The following is a 16,508-nucleotide window of genomic DNA, read 5'->3' on the forward strand; positions in this document are numbered from 1 at the left end:
CCTAATGACCTGGTCCAGGGTTCCAGCTCACCTCAGCCTCCTTCTGCTCCCATGTTCCTCTCCCCGCAGCCGGCTCAGGGCAGTACAGCTGGATCTGGCAGGTGCTCCTCCTCACATCTCTCCTGCGGTGGCTGATGCTCAGCACAGCCTAATCCCTCCGGACCCCAAAGCCCTCTCACACCTAGCTGCTTTCCAAATCCTAATGTGGATCTGGGAGTATTCTGGGGACTGCGGAGTGTCCCGGTACTCAACGCCCCCACCATCTGCTACAGCCTATAGTCTTCTTTAACTGCCTGTCTGGGGATACCGAGGCCCTAGCTGCCTCTGCTAGGAGACCCCAGCCCCACCTCTCTGGATCAACCTCAGAAAGTAAAACCTCATAGTCACCCATTTAAGGTGCTCAGTTAATCAAAAGCCAGGCATTACATGGGGAATTATTTGAATAACATCTCCCAATCATCGTGATTTGTCACTCATCATATCAGAATGCTTATTATTTACGAGGAGACTCACCAAAAGGCTTCATCATCTCCTGCCAGTTCTGTCACCACAAGACCTTGGAAGGAGATCCTTACCAGGGAATTTATCACAGTGATAATTGCATATGAGCATAGGCTCCAGGTTTTGAGCAGTAGTTAGCGGGGCGACAGGAAGGGCAAAGCCCCAAGCTGAGCAGACTGAGGCCCGATTGGGGCAGTGTGGACACAGCAGCAGGGGGGACATGAGAACACAACTATGGGCCCCAGGGAAGGAAACTTGCAATCCCAACAAGGGCATAAGACTGCTGGCTGCCAGCCTCCACTTCAAGGACACATCATGGCTCTTAAAATACCGATGGGTCATGCTTCATGGCCCAAAGGGTGCAGATGGCAACCCAGGAATTCCTGGAGTCAGCCTCCTGTGGGGTGTTGCCTCCTTTGAAGACCTCCATCCCTGCCCACGGCTTCAAAGTACAGAATCTGGTATCTCACATAGAAGGGAGCAAATGTGTATGACTTAAGTCTCTGGATGTGTTCTCAGGATGTGAGAATGAAACCCAGCACTCCCGAGTCTCCTTCTATGGAACCTGCCTCATAGAGCTTCATGAGCCCCAGCTTCTTGCCTGCCATCCCCTGAGGATCTGGTGCCGGTTCCCCATCTGTGACACTCCTCTCCTCACCTGACCAGTCCCTGTCACATGGCTAAAGGAAAGGGAAGAGAATGCTTGATCTCAGAAGGAGGGTGAGTAGTGTGCACTTCCCACTGGGGGTCATGTCATTCTTGTGCAGCCTCAAACTCCTGCACTGCTCCCCTGACCTCTCCCTGGAGGGTTTTGCACACTCCACAGTCCCTCCTGCTGTGCTCTCAAACCCCAGTGTGTATCTCCAGAATATGTCTGCAAGGACCTAGGGCTCCAACATACTCTCCCTTCTTCCCCATCTTGGCATCAAATCTGTCTTGGAGGACTCTAGGAATACTAGTCTGATTTTTGTAGAACATCCTTCAGTTTCAGCGGGTCTAATGTCTTCTCACGATTAGAAGGGGATGCATGATTATGCATTATTAGGAAGAACACCACGGGACTGGAAAGCCCTTTTTATAGTGAATACAGTATCTCCAGCACTTAGGTCAGTGCCTGGAGCATATGAGGAGCTGGATAAATATTGAATGAATGAGTGAATGAAATCACGTCACGTTACCTCTCGGAGAATGCGTAATGATTCCTCAAATAACTTTGAGAAGCAAGGAACAGTGTGTACAAAGGCAGGGATGGCACCTGTCTACTGGCACTGGGGAGAAATCATGATGGAGCACTTTCCAGATGAATGTAACCTTGCAAACCACGTTGGCCACCCTTCCTACTTTCTCCAGGGAAGTAGCATCAAAGTCGTGGGTGAATATGGGACTTCTGTCTAGAGCTTGTCCAAGAATCAATGGGAATGTGCTACTTGAACTGAGTGTTACATAAATCCCTTTAAGGCCCAGCTGAAACCCAGGGACATGTGAGACCTTGACACTGGCTGCTTGCAGACCCAAACGACCAGAGAGAGGAGCAGGGAATTGGGACAAGGGCCACAGCTGCCTACTGGCAAGAGAGAGCGTTCAGATAGCCACTGATGTTTGTAGCCCTGCCTGGCTGACTTCCCCAGATGCCAGGAGCACAGACCAGGCGCCGGGACAGCAGGTCTCTGGAGTCCCTAGAGCTCAGTTGCTTACCTCTTCCATGACTCAACAATAAGAAGATGCTGGGACGCATTTAATCTTTGATCGTTGGGTGGTTGGGAGGACTGAAAATGCCACGAGGCTCCAATGCAGAGGCTGCAACTACTAGGACCATGGAGCTGTAGTTCTTCACGCATCCCACAATTGAGTACGGAGCATATACTGTTTGCCAGGCACTGCTCTAAGCTCTGAGGATACAGCATTGAACAAATTCCCTGCTTCTGTGGAGCTTATATTCTAGCAGGAGGGGAGGGGCAGGCACACAACGAACTGTGGAACAAAGTGAAAGGTGAAGGAAGTGTTATGGTGACAAACGCTACGGAAACAAATTGAATCGAGAGAACTAAATAAGGAGTCTTGGCAATTGGGGGCAAGGAGGGATTGCAGTTTTTACAATGGTAGTCGTAGAAGGCCTCACAGAAAAGATATTTCCAGACAGAGCTGAGGATGTCTGGGAAGGAATGCTAACAGTATTATAAGAGGAAATGTCTAGAAGAGAACAAAGACAAGCAGTCGCTCAGGGCCTTGGAACAGAGTGTAGAAGGCAGGGTCTAGAGACACTGGTCTGGTGAGCCAGGTAAAGGGCATTCCCTGATCCTCTGAGCCACGGACTGCCTCAGAGCCAGGTCAGCTGCACTGTACCATGAACTGGCTTATTGGATCCAGGTTTCCATTCCAGGTTACTGACTTGAGCTGAGGATTGGGTACAGAATACAGGCCTAGGTGTCCAGAAACCTTTCTCTCAGGATAAAGGGGATGGAAGGCACCGCTGGCATTGAACAGGCAAGGCTGCTGGCCTGCTGCTGTGGCACTGCTGCAGTGGGCAGGACAATGATGCATATGTAAAGACTGGGTGCAGAACAAAGCAGAAGGCTCTCTGGTGACACCTAGTGCTCGTTCCAGAGTAGATCCTGTGTCTTCAATGAGGGGCCAGATGTCTTAATCCAGGACTGGATTTCCTGTCTTTCAAAGTTCACCTCAGGTGGAGGCCAGAAGCAGGTATGGCTTTTTGTTGGGGGGAAAGGTACACATAGGAGGCTCTACGTGTTTCCTACTGTACTCCAGCAGGAGGCATACAACTTCTGGCTGTCCAACCCTTGATCGTATTGGCTCTGATCAGTGGGCTCAGGTGGAGACAGCCTTGTTCCTCCATTATAGAGTGCGTCATCCTTGTTCCTCCATTGTAGAGTGCGCCATCAACCTTTCAACAATGTTTCATCCATTGATTAGCATGGATTGCATCAGTTGCATTGCTGGGTATTGCAAATACTTGCTTTCTTTTTCTCTCATACGTTGCATTTTCCTCAGCTGGAATTCTCCAGTAAGGAAGAAACTTTCCTCATCAACTGTAGCTATTGTGTCACCCTGAAATACAGTTAGTACAGGAAATGCAGGATAAATGTTTTATTCTCTCTCTTGCACAGCCAATTCTCAATGTGAGGAGTGGTTATTCTTGTTCCTTCCAACAGGGTCCAACGAGTCATTCTTTATTAATGACTTTTTATTTTAGAAAATGTGTAGGTTTACAGAATTATTGCAGAGATAGTACAGAGAATTCTTATATACCCCACATCCAGTTTTCCCTATTACCATCCTCTTATATTAGCATTACACATTTGCCACAATTAATAAAACGAAAGACAAAAACAAGGACACTAGAGGAATTTGAAGCCTCTGGCATCTATAGCTATAAGAAATAAAGCCCAACTCCTACACAGTAGAGATCCAATTGCCTCTGTTCCTATGACCTCACACAACATGTGCACTCTCGACAAAAGGATTGCAAGGGACACACACACGCAAAAGAGTAAGAAAATACATAGTCTGAAGAGACAAGGCAATCAACAGAACTGAACTCTAATATGACTCAGATCTTGGAATTATGAGGTGGATAATTTAAAATAACTATTTTTAAAAATTTAAGAGGCTTTAACGGAAAAAGTAGGCAACGTGGAAAAACAGATAGGTAATGCAGGAAGAGAAGTATTGTGTTCAGCAAAATCCGGAGTATGGGAAACTGGACAGAACACAAAGCATGTCTTCATTTTCAACAAACGAGCTTCAAAAAAAGATAATGTGGGGGAATCCATAAATTACTTAAAGTGGCTGGGGGAACATAAACACGATGTATAGATCATATTTGCAAACCGATTCAAAGAAACTGCATTTTAACAGGAGCATATGTCCACCAGATACACGTGACAAATAAGTGAATATTTCATTATATTAATGACTTGCTTAAATGTTTAGGAAAGATAATAATGTTGGCTTTACGTTTTATAAGAGAGTAGTTATCTTTAGAAATGCACTCTGACGTATTTGGAGATGAGATCACATGGTGTCTCGGGTTTGCTCCGCATTATTTCAGTTTCTGCTATGTGGAGTAGGTAGGGGTATAATTAGAACCAGATTGGCCATGAATTGAAGATTACTGATACTGAAAGTCTGGTATGTTAGATTAATTATAATATTTACTCTACTGTTAGGTGTGTTTATGTTTAAATGTTTGTAATTAAAGTATTTTTGAAATAAATATGATATTTAATTTGAAATCCTAAGTGAAATGGGTAATATTTTAGGAAAATAAGTACATGAACAAACTCATACAAAAAGAACTTCACATCTTTAACCAAACAATAAGAAGTGAAACTAATCTAAACTCAAGCCATCCTCAAATGTGGACAAGGCAGCTTTGGAGGCCAATTCTACATTATTATCAGGTAAAGCTCAAAACCACCTTGAGTAAACTCTTCCAGAGCATATGAAATGTTGGGCAATTATTCAAATCATTTTCCCAGGCTAACTGTTCTTCATTCAAATACCAGAGCAGGACAGCACCATGAAAACACTGAGCCAAACTTCACTCACACAGAGGCAAATATATTAATTAAATTAGTAGTATGTTCAACCTAGAAGTGAATTAACAGATCGTGTCCAAGGAACAAAAAATACCATTTAATATAAAACAATTTTCATTTGTAATTTCCTATATTATCAATTAAGATTTTTAAAAAGGACCACTGTAATAGGTACAGTAGGTACAGAAAAGCTTCTGGAGGAAATTCTACACAAGGTCATGGTCAAAACTTTTAGCAAAATGAGGTTAGCAGGGTATTTTCTTTTCCTGAGATCAATGGACAACATACTTAAATATGAACTCTTAGAAGAGTTCTTGTCATGGACTTATGCTATAACCTCTATCTTTGGAAACCACACTGTAACATATGGCCAGAGATATGGATATCAAAAGAAATAAGTATAAATATTAAACAGAAAGAGTTAATATTTGGTATGACAATAGGATTATCTAGAAAATTCAAAGCAATTTGCACATGGAATAGTCAAATAACAGACTTCAGAAAAATAGTATACAGAAGGTTACTACAGTAAAATCAAAATCCTTGCAACCCAATGAAATAACCACTCAGAACAGGTAATAGAAAATACCCCATTCACAATGACAACAAAATCTAGGAATTATCCAATGGAGACAGACAAAGCGTACAAGATCTTTATGGAAACAACTATGCAAGTACTGACAGATTCAGGTCAAAAAGTTCCCAAATAAACAGAGCCGTATTCCAAATCCCTTAATAGGGAACAGACTATTGAAAAGATATCAATTTTTCTCATTCAAGATTTGCAGATATAATGCTTAAAATTTAGCTGCCAAGATGAATGTCAGGCTTGGACTTCTGCCTCCACTCCCAAAATCAATCCCGGAAAGCTATAGAAGAAAGATTAAAATAAAAAACAAACAAACAAACAAATAGTATCAACAACAAAATCTAAACAACAAAGCAAAACCCTGGGGGAGAATGAAGCCTGTGTTTAACTGGTACCTTTAATCGAAGTGGCCGGAGTGGCAGGGAAGTTAGGGAGAGTCCGTAGCTGGCATAGAAGGAAGATGACAGGACGTGTAGCAGGAAATGTTTAAACTTTTGCCCCTATTCCACTGTGAAAATGTCAGGTGGCACCTGAGACCACAGGTGCCAGTAGTCTGGTTTGAAACAGTAGTAGCTCCAGTCTGTGCTAATAACCACCTAAAACCACATTAATAGGTGAAGACTGGCTTAACTGAACATAAAGATTGGGTTACAAATAGAGTGTTGAGCATTAGAATGTAACAGGCATAATGAGGTTAAGTATGATTTCTGATGCTGAATGAAAGTTTAAAAATGAAAATCACTGCACTGAGCTATGAAATGTTAGATAATTCCAAAGGCAGAACTCCTTAGATTTCTAGCTGCTGGTCAGCCTATTCACTGTAAAAATAAATATTGTAGGGTAAAAGGTTTGCAAATTCGACCTCTGGCTGGGGAAGAACCGCCCTGGGAAGGTGCACGGCTTCTCCCAGAGGCCACTACAATCACAGAAGCTGCCGCTCTGCAGGGAGCACCTGGCCTGGGACCCGCAGCCATTCTCTGCAAGGGGCGCAGCTGGGCAAAGGCTCAGAGGTGACAGAAACAGAGCGTCTGCACCCATCACTGCATCGAAAGAGCCAGGAGCCAAGAGGAGGATCCTCTTGAGTGAGGACTGAAGGTCCACCCTCCCCTCTTAGAGGAGCCAGATAATCCAGCTCAGCCCCTTCTATCAGTCCTGGAAGATCCTGGCAATGTTGTTGCGGTAGCCACACACCTCCCATCACTGCCACCTCAGGGGACTGGAAGTCAGAGACTTGGTGTGAAGGGAGCAAACCCAATTGGTGGGACTGTAAACTAGTTCAACCATTGTGGAAAACAGTGTGGCGATTCCTCAAGGATCTAGAACTAGAAATACCGTTTGACCCAGCCATCCCATTACTGGGGATATACCCAAAGGATTATAGGTCATGCTGCTATAAAGACACATGCACACATATGTTTATTGCGGCATGATTCACAATAACAAAGACTTGGAATCAACCCAAATGTCCATCAGTGACAGACTGGATTAAGAAAATGTGGCACATATACACCATGGAATACTATGCAGCCATAAAAAAGGATGAGTTCATGTCCTTTGTAGGGACATGGATGCAGCTGGAAACCATCATTCTCAGCAAACTATTGCAAGAACAGAAAACCAAATACGGCATGTTCTCACTCATAGGTGGGAATTGAACAAGGAGATCACTTGGACTCTGGAAGGGGAACATCACACACCGGGTCCTATTGTGGGGAGCAGGTAGTGGGGAGGGATAGCATTAGGAGATATACTTAATGTAAATGATGAGTTAATGGGTGCAGCACACCAACATGGCACATGTATGCATATGTAACAAACCTGCACGTTGTGCACATGTACCCTAGAAGTTAAAGTATAATAATAAAAAAGAAAAAAAGAAAAAAAAATACCGGACTCAAATACTCAAATACTCCTCAAAACTATCAAGATCATCCAAAACAAGGAAAGTATCACACCCAACAGGAATCTAAAGGGACCTTATGACTAAATATAATGTGGCATCCTGGATGGGATCATGGAAGACCAAAAGGACACTAGGTAAAAATGAAATAAATCTCAATAAAGAATGAGTTAGTAACACATAATGCAACAATTGTAGCAAATGTACCACACTCATGTAGGATGTTAACAATAGGGGAACCTGAAACTGAAGGAGGGGGCATATGGAAACTCTGTACTATCTTTGAAAATTGTTTTCAAGTATAAAATACCTCAAAATAAATAAAGTCTATGAAATTTTAAAAATGGATATAACAAAAGGAAACTTTGCAGAGTGATGAATTTAATTTTTTTAAAAAAGAAACCATACACAAGCACAGAGAACTAGGAAGTGTGAAACCAATCATTTCTGAGTTGTCCTCAGACATTTCCTCCCCTGCAGCCTCTAAGCTGGACTCGCCCACAAGCCCAGCCTCTTCCCCCTGTGCGATATCTCGGAAATCCATCCCTCATCTCCAGCCTTTCAACCACTGCCCTAATTTGGCCTCATAGTTCCTCTCACTTGGACTGTGGCAGGAGCCCCCTAATAAGGCTAGATGCTCTGGGACCCCATACTTGCTCAAGAAGGGCTGCAGAACACTTACCAGGGGTAATTGTCACAGAGAAGGGCTGGCAAGATCCAGGAGGGAGATCAGCCCCTTGTCAAGGAGGCTGGAGTTCAGAGTAGGGGGTTTAGCCATGGCTGGTGGAACAGGGAGGTTTCTCAGGGAAGTGAGACCATGACTGAGAGTCCTCTCACCAGCCCCTCAGGGGGCAGGCTTGGGGGACCTGGAAACCCTCTAGACCTATCCACGGATGGGCACAGGGACACTCCCATCTGCTTTGCCCTGCCATGTTCAGAATTGTCCCAGTGCTGTGTGATGTGTGTCCATATAGAAGGCTGCTGTGGAGGATGCTGGACCCTGAAATGCCTGCAGGAGAGGATGTGGGGTGCGTGGAACGTCCTAGCTGCTGCAGCCCTGCAGTCATTAGGAAACACAGGTGAGCATTCTCCATAATCCTTTGCTCTGTCCAATAAGCGACATGTGGTGTTGCTGTTTCCACCAATGTCCTTGCTTCCGTCCTGGAGTGCCACACAAGAGTCTGCCCCTGGCCATTCCCAGGAGCACCCAGCTCATGACGTAGTCCAGGGTTCCAGCTCACCTCAGCCTCCTTCTGCTCCCATGTCCCTCTCCCCACAGCCAGCCCAGGGCAGGACAGCTGGATCTGGCAGGCACTCCTCCTCACACTTGTCCTGGGGTGGCTGGTCTTCAGCACAGCCTAATACCTCAGGACCCCAAAGCTCTCTCACACCCAGCTTTTTCCAAATCCTAATGTGGATTTGGGGGCATTCCGGAGACTGTGGAGTGTCCTGATGCTCACTGTCCCCATCATCTGCTAGAGCCTTTAGTTTTAACTGCCTGTCTCAGGGATACCACGACCCTAGCTGTCTCTGCTAGGACACCCCAGTCCCACCTCTCTGGATCAACCTTAGAAAGCAAAACCTCATAGTCACCCCATTAAGGTGATCCATTAACCAAAAGCCAGGCATTACATGGGGAACTATTTGAATAGTATCCCCTAATCATAGTGATTTGTCACTCATCACATCACAGTGGTTATTACTTACCAACCACTAGGAGACTTGCCAAAAGGCTTCATCATCTCCTCCCCTTTTACCCAAATCACAACTATCTTGGAAGGAAATTCCTAACTGGGGAATTTCAAACAGAGATATTTGTGGTTAAATTCATCACCAGTTCCTAACTTAGGCTGCGCGGTTGTGTGAGTAGAGACAGCAAGGATAAAACCCCAAGCTGGACTGACTCAGGAAAGGTACAAGAGAGTGTTGACGAGGTGCTAAACAACAAGGCTGATGGGGAATCCATGTCACAGTTCTCAGCAAATTGATGGGTGTGCCTCAAGGGCACGAAGGCTGCAGATAGCAAGAAGGAATTCCTGTAGTTGGTATCCTGTGTTTGAGCACCTCTTTTGAAGATATCCACTGCTTCTCAGGGCACAAAGCACAAAATATGGTTTTTCAAATCTGAGGAAACAAAGGTGTATATAACTTAAGTCCTTGAGTGTAGAAATGGAGTGGTCAGTGTTCTGTATAGCCATGGCTTGAGAAGCAATCCATAGCTCCTGAGGCATTTTCTATAGAAATGGCTGACAATAATATGTCTGCTCATGTTTCAGTGGGAAAGCGACGTCACATGGCCCTTCCTAATGAATAGGGGGCTGGCAATGTATTGTCCCCCTTTGATCAAGATGGAGAAAAGGACAAGATGTGGATGAGGAGTTGCAGTCTCTCCCAAAGCCATTACATAGTAGATGCTCGACTAAAAGCAAATATATTTATTAGAACAAGAGTCCTCCTCCTCGTCTGTTGGAGGAGTTTCTGAACAAAGCCTAATTTGCGTGGAAATTTTCCACCTTTTTCAAGTGCCTCCTGTGTAACAGGTGCTTTCAAATGCAGGATGACACTTAATTTTCAAAGCGTATTGTAAACCTCAGCAGAAAGGGTCCCTTTTCTTCACTCAATATCACTTTTCTGCACTGCACTTTGAAATAACCTCTAAAATCTTTATAGGTGTAAAATTTTTCCTCCATTGGATTCCTGGTCAAAATCTTAACCTGTGAGTTTCTGCTACCTTCCACACACCTGAACACCTGTCGATGTCTTTAGGCACACTGAAAGCCCATATTTTCCTGTGGGGCAAGCACTAGACAAGAGAAAGTAGAAACTTGTTTAATTGTTCTTTATAAATCCAAACTAGTGTGCCCACCAAGGAAGCATTTTTCACCTCCTGGGAAACTCTGGGGTTTTAGGAGTTCAGCCTTAGTAGATGTTGACTCCACAGTGATTTCCATGTTCTTTCCTCATCTCCAGCTTATGAGGGAGACCTTGGTTTTTGACCACCAAGATAAGCTCATTCATCTTTGTATGTATTCAGTGACCAGTTTCAAATAAAATATTCCATTAAATTCCCATTGCAAATATCAAGGTGGTTTCAAAAAGTCTCTCTCTAACTTTATATCTAAGAATAGTAGATCATGTGCTAGATCACATTCCACTCACCCCCTATTTAGAAAAGTTTGAGAGTGCATTTAGACACACAGACCGGATGACGGCAAGTGTAAATGGGAGGGAAGGTGTTTCTGCTCAGCCTCCACAGCAAGCAGGGAGGAGCAGGCAGCAGTTCATATTCCAATCGGAAGGGAAAGCACATGGGGGTGAACAAGGGAAGGCCCCTATGATGTGGGAAAGTGCAAGGGCTGGACAGAAATTCCTGCACCTGGGTGGAGTCAGCTCTCAGGAACCCTAGGGCTCAGGCAGGAGGACTCTAGGTTAATAAGGCCCACAGACTATCCCCAGATTATGTTTCATTCTCATTGTCACCTTCCTTTTATAGGCCTGCTTTCAGTACCATGTCCACAGGGTCCTTCTTTTGGCCACTTGAGAGATATTATGCAGTGCTGAGAAGACAAATGAATTAAGGGACAGAGGTGTACTTCAGGCTGGGAAGAGTGAGAATAGAATGGGAGCTAGATGGACCCAGACCAACCTTATGATTTTTCAGCCATATGACCTTGGGAAAGGTACCAAGCACTATGAGACTCAGGTTCTTCATTTGGAAAATGGGTTCGATAGACCATTATTTGTAGGACTGTTATAATGTAGGAAATGTATTAAAACACCGGGGACAATGTCTGGAATATATTGAATATTTAATGATTGACAGCCATTTCTAGTATTACTCTGACCCCAGGTGCTACCATTCTCTACTTTGGAATATTTCTTATTGTCCAGGACATCTCAGAGAATCTGCAACTCAATAGGAAACTGCATTTGCTTGAGAGAGATATATATATATATGTATATATATATGTATATATATGTATATATATGTATATATGTATATGTATATATATGTATATATATGTATATATATGTATATATATGTATATATGTATATATATGTATATATATACACACACATACACACACACACACGTGTGTGTGTGTGTGTGATAAAATTTCATAGAACAACAGATGAACATGGATAAGACAAGAATTAATGACCTTCTCCTTTTATTTCTGTTTCACAACACCAGTTCAACTTTATTGCTAAGTTCTTACATTCTCCAAGAAAATACCTATGGCAAATCACAGCAAGATGGAAGATTTCCCAAAATGTTTTACAAAATGGCAAACTCTTGCACTTGAAATGGATAAGCAAAACTACATGTGTGGTCAGCATCATCCACATACATAGATGTTGAAGCTAACTAAAACTTTTTTTTTTTTTTTTTTTTGAGACGGAGTCTCGCTCTGTCGCCCAGGCTGGAGTGCAGTGGCCGGATCTCAGCTCACTGCAAGCTCCGCCTCCCGGGTTCGGGCCATTCTCCTGTCTCAGCCTCCTGAGTAGCTGGGACTACAGGCGCCCGCCACCTCGCCCGGCTAGTTTTTTGTATTTTTTAGTAGAGACGGGGTTTCACCGTGTTAGCCAGGATGGTCTCGATCTCCTGACCTAGTGATCCGCCCGTCTCGGCCTCCCAAAGTGCTGGGATTACAGGCTTGAGCCACCGCGCCCGGCCTAAAACTTTTATTAAAGGAACACTATTTGAAAATTACCAAAAGGACACAAAAAGAAATCTCCAAGTCACCGTATGGAAGAGAAACCTAAAAGCGGTATACAATGTGTTCCCTTCCATTCACTGTGCCTTCTACTACTGATAACACTGACTTCTCCATAAAACACAGAGGGAAGAATGGGACTGATTTCACACAGGGCAGGGAAACTGCTGGGTGTGTCCCTGAAGCATGCATTGGCCCGTTTCCCTGCCCACTGGCCCTGGTTGCATCTCATGCTCAGACTCCCTCTTCCTCCTCTCTCAAAGCATCTTCATACAGGGATGGGTAAGAACTGGGATCCCTCCCATTGGCATTGGCTATGTACTCAAGAACTTTCATCTTGCTGGTCTCAGCGTGGGCCCTTGGACCCCACAGGAACTCATAACATGCAGGATCAGTGCCGGGCACCTGCCGGTACACCAGGTACTTTTCCTGCACCCAATCATGGGTGAGGAGCTTCTTGGGCTCCCCAAAGAGGAAGTGCTCCCTTCCAGCATACACCCCCATAATGCTCAGGACTTCCCACATAACCTCTTCAGGGACACAGTTCCCCTCCATGAAGATCACACCCAGGACTATTATCAGGAGGCCAGACTTGGGCATGCTCTGCTCATCACCCTGTATGCCATCATAAGAGAGGCTGAGGGAGGTGACAAGGACATAGGAGTGGCTAGTGGGGTCCACTTCCTTCACGTCAATGCCAAAGAGCAGTTGCATGCATTCAGAGGCTTCCCTAAATATCTCAGGAAAGTAGTCCTCATAATTTTTGATGACACTCCCCAGCATTTCTGCCTTTGTGATCAGCCCCTTGACTCGATACTTGCGGAGCAATAAATGAACCAAATCAATTATCTTGTCATGTAGTATATCTTGGGAAAAGGACTCAGGGTCTATCAGGTCGGGCGAAGTACTTGGCCCCTCCTCTTCTTGGCTGCTGGAGCCCTCATCAGATAGGCTCCCAAAGATGGAGTCCATGGCAGTGGGAGAGGAGGACTCCCCCTGAGGACTCTGGGGAGGACTTGGTGACTCAGTAGCAGGCACCTCCTCTAGAGTGCCCACATTCAGAGTAGAGGAGAAGGAGGCAGCCTCCTGCTCCTCAGCTTGGAGAGCCTGTGCGCCACCCACCAAGCCCGGGTTGTCTTCTTGGGCCTGAAGGCCTTCCTCAGGCTTGCAGTGCTGACTCCTTTGCTCAAGAGGCATGATGACTCCGGTTAGGTCAGCAGGCCAAACTGTGGGAAAGATCTGGGTGATGGGGCCCCACAGCCTGGGGAGAGAGGGAGTGTGAGAGCAGACTCAGATGAGATATGAACCATGGAGAATCTCACAGAGGCCTACTTACACTTCTCCTCCGGTGATCCTCTGGGTCCTCCTGGGGCTCCTGTCCTCTTGGTTGGCCTGTTCTCTAAAAACCTGAAAAAGGAAATGAGAAGGCTGCTCAAGATGCAGCTGGACATCAGAGCAGGAGGCTCCAGGACTGAGGTAGGGCAGGTGAGACTGCAAGCGGGGGGTCCCTCAGTGTACTGGGGCAGGTGGGGCCATTTGCAGGTTGAGGGTGAACATCTCATCTAGACTGCTGGCACTGCCTGGGCTTCCTGTGTTCTGAGACCTGAAGACATTGCCTGAGACCAAGGCCTCACTGCTCGGTTTTTGGAGCTTCTGGAAGAGGAATCATGGGGCCCTCAGGCTGCACACTGCAAGCACCTATCCTGGCACACCAGCACAGTCAGAAAGGCGGGCCAAACTCTGTGAGTTTCTCACTTTTTTGGAGTGGATGGTCCCCTCTGTGTTCAGGGCCCTCAACTTTCTCCTGCCAGGGCCTGGAAGACACACCTCTCCTGACCTGAGAAACTCTCAGATCCATAGCTCTTTCCTAATATGAAAGAGGACATGTGGGGATACACATCTGCCCACATGTACACAAGGCTACCCAGGAAGGACAGCAAGAGATGGTGACAGTCAGCTGGGTCCATGTGTCCTGGGGTAAGGAGCCTGCTTGGTCCCCATCTTGATGCCTATCTTGGCCTGGGACCCTCCCTCTGTTGACCTGAGGCCATCTCCTTAAACCCAACTCTACCTCCAGGAGACACCAGAAGAGGAAATCAGGGAAACAGAAACACCCATGATCCCAGCGACTTCCCATGGCAAACAGAAGGGGCAGGAAAGGGCTGGGTCCCATGTTTTTGGTAAGTGCGGTCCCGTCAGCTCCCACCTTGATTCTGGTCATGCCTGGGACCCTCCCGCTGCTGACCTAACTGCAGCCCTCTCAGACCAATGCCTCTGCTCCCTGAGACCAATGATCCCAGTATAAGAGAGGGGTCTCAGCAGATAGTTCTGCCCATGCTCTCTGGGGAGACAGCAGGGGCAGAGCAGATTTCTATGTGGCCCTCCTCTGTGTTCTGGCCAGGGGCAACCTTCAATCCTCCCTCAGGTTTCTCACCTGGACTCTTGGCAGATCCTGGGACCACTGTATTTGCAGACCAGATGGGGCTCCTTCTGTTGACTGGAAGTCATCCTCTGAGAACATAGTGCTCACCTGCCCGAGATTCCAAAACAGAAGTAAGGGGCCCCACGTCCCATCACCTCGTCATGTGGTTGTCCAGAGCTGACAGCAGAAGCTGGCTCCTTCGGTTCTGGGGTGGGGATTCCAAAGTCCTCCTGTGGGTTTTTCATCTTTACTTCTGCCGGGGCCTGTCCTTCCTTGACTCCCAACCCCTGAGATGAGCAGACATATCCCTTTACACCAAGACCTCATCTCCCTGAATGTTTCCCAACTTTCTGCCTGTGGTACAAGTGAGCTTGCCACTTGGGGCCACCCATGATCAGGTCCCCATACAGCCAACCACAGGGGATAGAGAGACTCTGTGGGATCCCTTCATTATGGGATGGAGATACCTCCAGTCCTCACAAAGGGGACACACACACCTTGAGTCCTAAAGATCCTGGGACTCCTCCCTCTGCTGACCAGGTGTGGCTCCACCTGCTGACCTGTCATCACCCCCTTGAAACAAGGTGCTCACCTCCATGAGCAAGGTGCCACCCCCAACCTGGTGGCAGAATTGTGAGCACGGCACATGCCTCCCCTACCTGGGGCCTCCCAGGGATGAAAACGGGGGAAGCTGGGATTTGTGAGGTCCCTTTTTCTTTGGCACGCGGGAGGGTACATTCTTACCTTCAGTCTTCATCAATTTTCCTCTCCTTGACTACTGGTAGATCCTGGACTCCACCCTGTGCTGACCAGGTGTGTATCCCTCTGCTGACCTGAGGACCCGCCTCAGGCCAAGGGCCCCACCTCTCTGAGATGTGGGAGGCAGAAAGTGAAGGGGCACTACACGGACACCCCTGCATGGGATGCCAAAGGGTGACAGATGGAGCAGATTCAGGGGTGCCTCCTCTCTCTGGGTGTCCTCCAGGTATTCAGATTTACTCCTGACAAGGCCTATCCATGTCTCTCCTGCTGAACTGTGGATGAATTTTGCAGGCCAAGACCACCATCTCCCAGAGAACTCCAACTAGGAAGTGGGCAGCTGCCTCTCTTTCCTAGAGTCCTGCCTGGGGCCTCCAACGACTGATGGCAGGGGCAGGTTTTCTACCTCAGGGATAATTGGTTGCCTGAGTCCTCCCTCAGTGCTCTGGGACTCCCCACTGGGTTCACCTGAGGCCCCACTCCTCAGACCACAACCCACTCCTCTCTGACACCACAAAGGCAGAGTGCGGATGCACCACATGTGGCCACTGTGCCTTAGAACTCCAAGGGCCAAGGTCCCTACTGACCTGGAGTCCAAGGTGTCCTGAGTCCTCCTTCTTCTTCTTCCTCTTGATGCTGGCAGGGCTGCACCCGAGACCCTCTCTGCGGATCTGAGTCTCCATTCCTCAGATTCTCAAGGCTGAATGAGGAGGCACCTCAGTCTGAGACGGCGGGGTGGCAGGGGGTGGGGGAGAGCCGTCCTGGGGTGCTGGGTCCCTTCAGTTGTCCCTCAGGCCTCCCTCGCCTCCCAGCAGGGACTGGGCCCTGTCTGTGCTCCCTCTAAGTCGTTCTCATGATACCAAGCTCCTTCCCTCCGTCAGCCCAGGATGCGGAAATCAGAAACCATATGCCTAGCGGCCATGCTAGGAACTTCCCAGGGCTGACAGCAGAGAGGGAGCCTGGCTCTGTGGGGCCTCAGCCTTCCCTCAGGGTCTTGACCTTGATGCCTGGCAGAACCTGGGCCCTGCCCTCTCCTAACCAGCACTGCCCTGGTCACAC

At 46.9% G+C, this 16,508-nt stretch overlaps 1 protein-coding gene across 1 annotated transcript; it reads right to left on the bottom strand.

Moving 5' to 3' along the window:
* Positions 1–11,711: 11,711 nt before the first annotated feature.
* Positions 11,712–16,275, bottom strand: LOC114669842 (melanoma-associated antigen 11). The gene is made up of 4 exons (XM_028842109.2): positions 16,037–16,275; positions 14,703–14,798; positions 13,605–13,675; positions 11,712–13,529 (listed from the first exon to the last, which is right to left on the bottom strand). The coding sequence occupies exons 1-4, from the start codon at positions 16,130–16,132 to the stop codon at positions 12,503–12,505; spliced, it is 1,290 nt and encodes a 429-aa protein (XP_028697942.1). The 5' UTR covers positions 16,133–16,275; the 3' UTR covers positions 11,712–12,502.
* Positions 16,276–16,508: the final 233 nt, after the last annotated feature.

This window comes from Macaca mulatta, chromosome X (assembly GCF_049350105.2).
Source record: "Macaca mulatta isolate MMU2019108-1 chromosome X, T2T-MMU8v2.0, whole genome shotgun sequence".
NCBI lineage: Eukaryota > Metazoa > Chordata > Mammalia > Primates > Cercopithecidae > Macaca > Macaca mulatta.

Coding starts and splice junctions, on each gene's coding strand:
- LOC114669842 (XM_028842109.2), bottom strand. CDS start 16,132: ATGGAGACTCAGATCCGCAGAGAGGGTCTCGGGTGCAGCCCTGCCAGC. Junction 14,799..16,036: donor CAGGACACCTTGGACTCCAG/GTCAGTAGGGAC, acceptor AATCTCGGGCAG/GTGAGCACTATGTTCTCAGA. Junction 13,676..14,702: donor AGGATCTGCCAAGAGTCCAG/GTGAGAAACCTG, acceptor TTCCTTTTTCAG/GTTTTTAGAGAACAGGCCAA.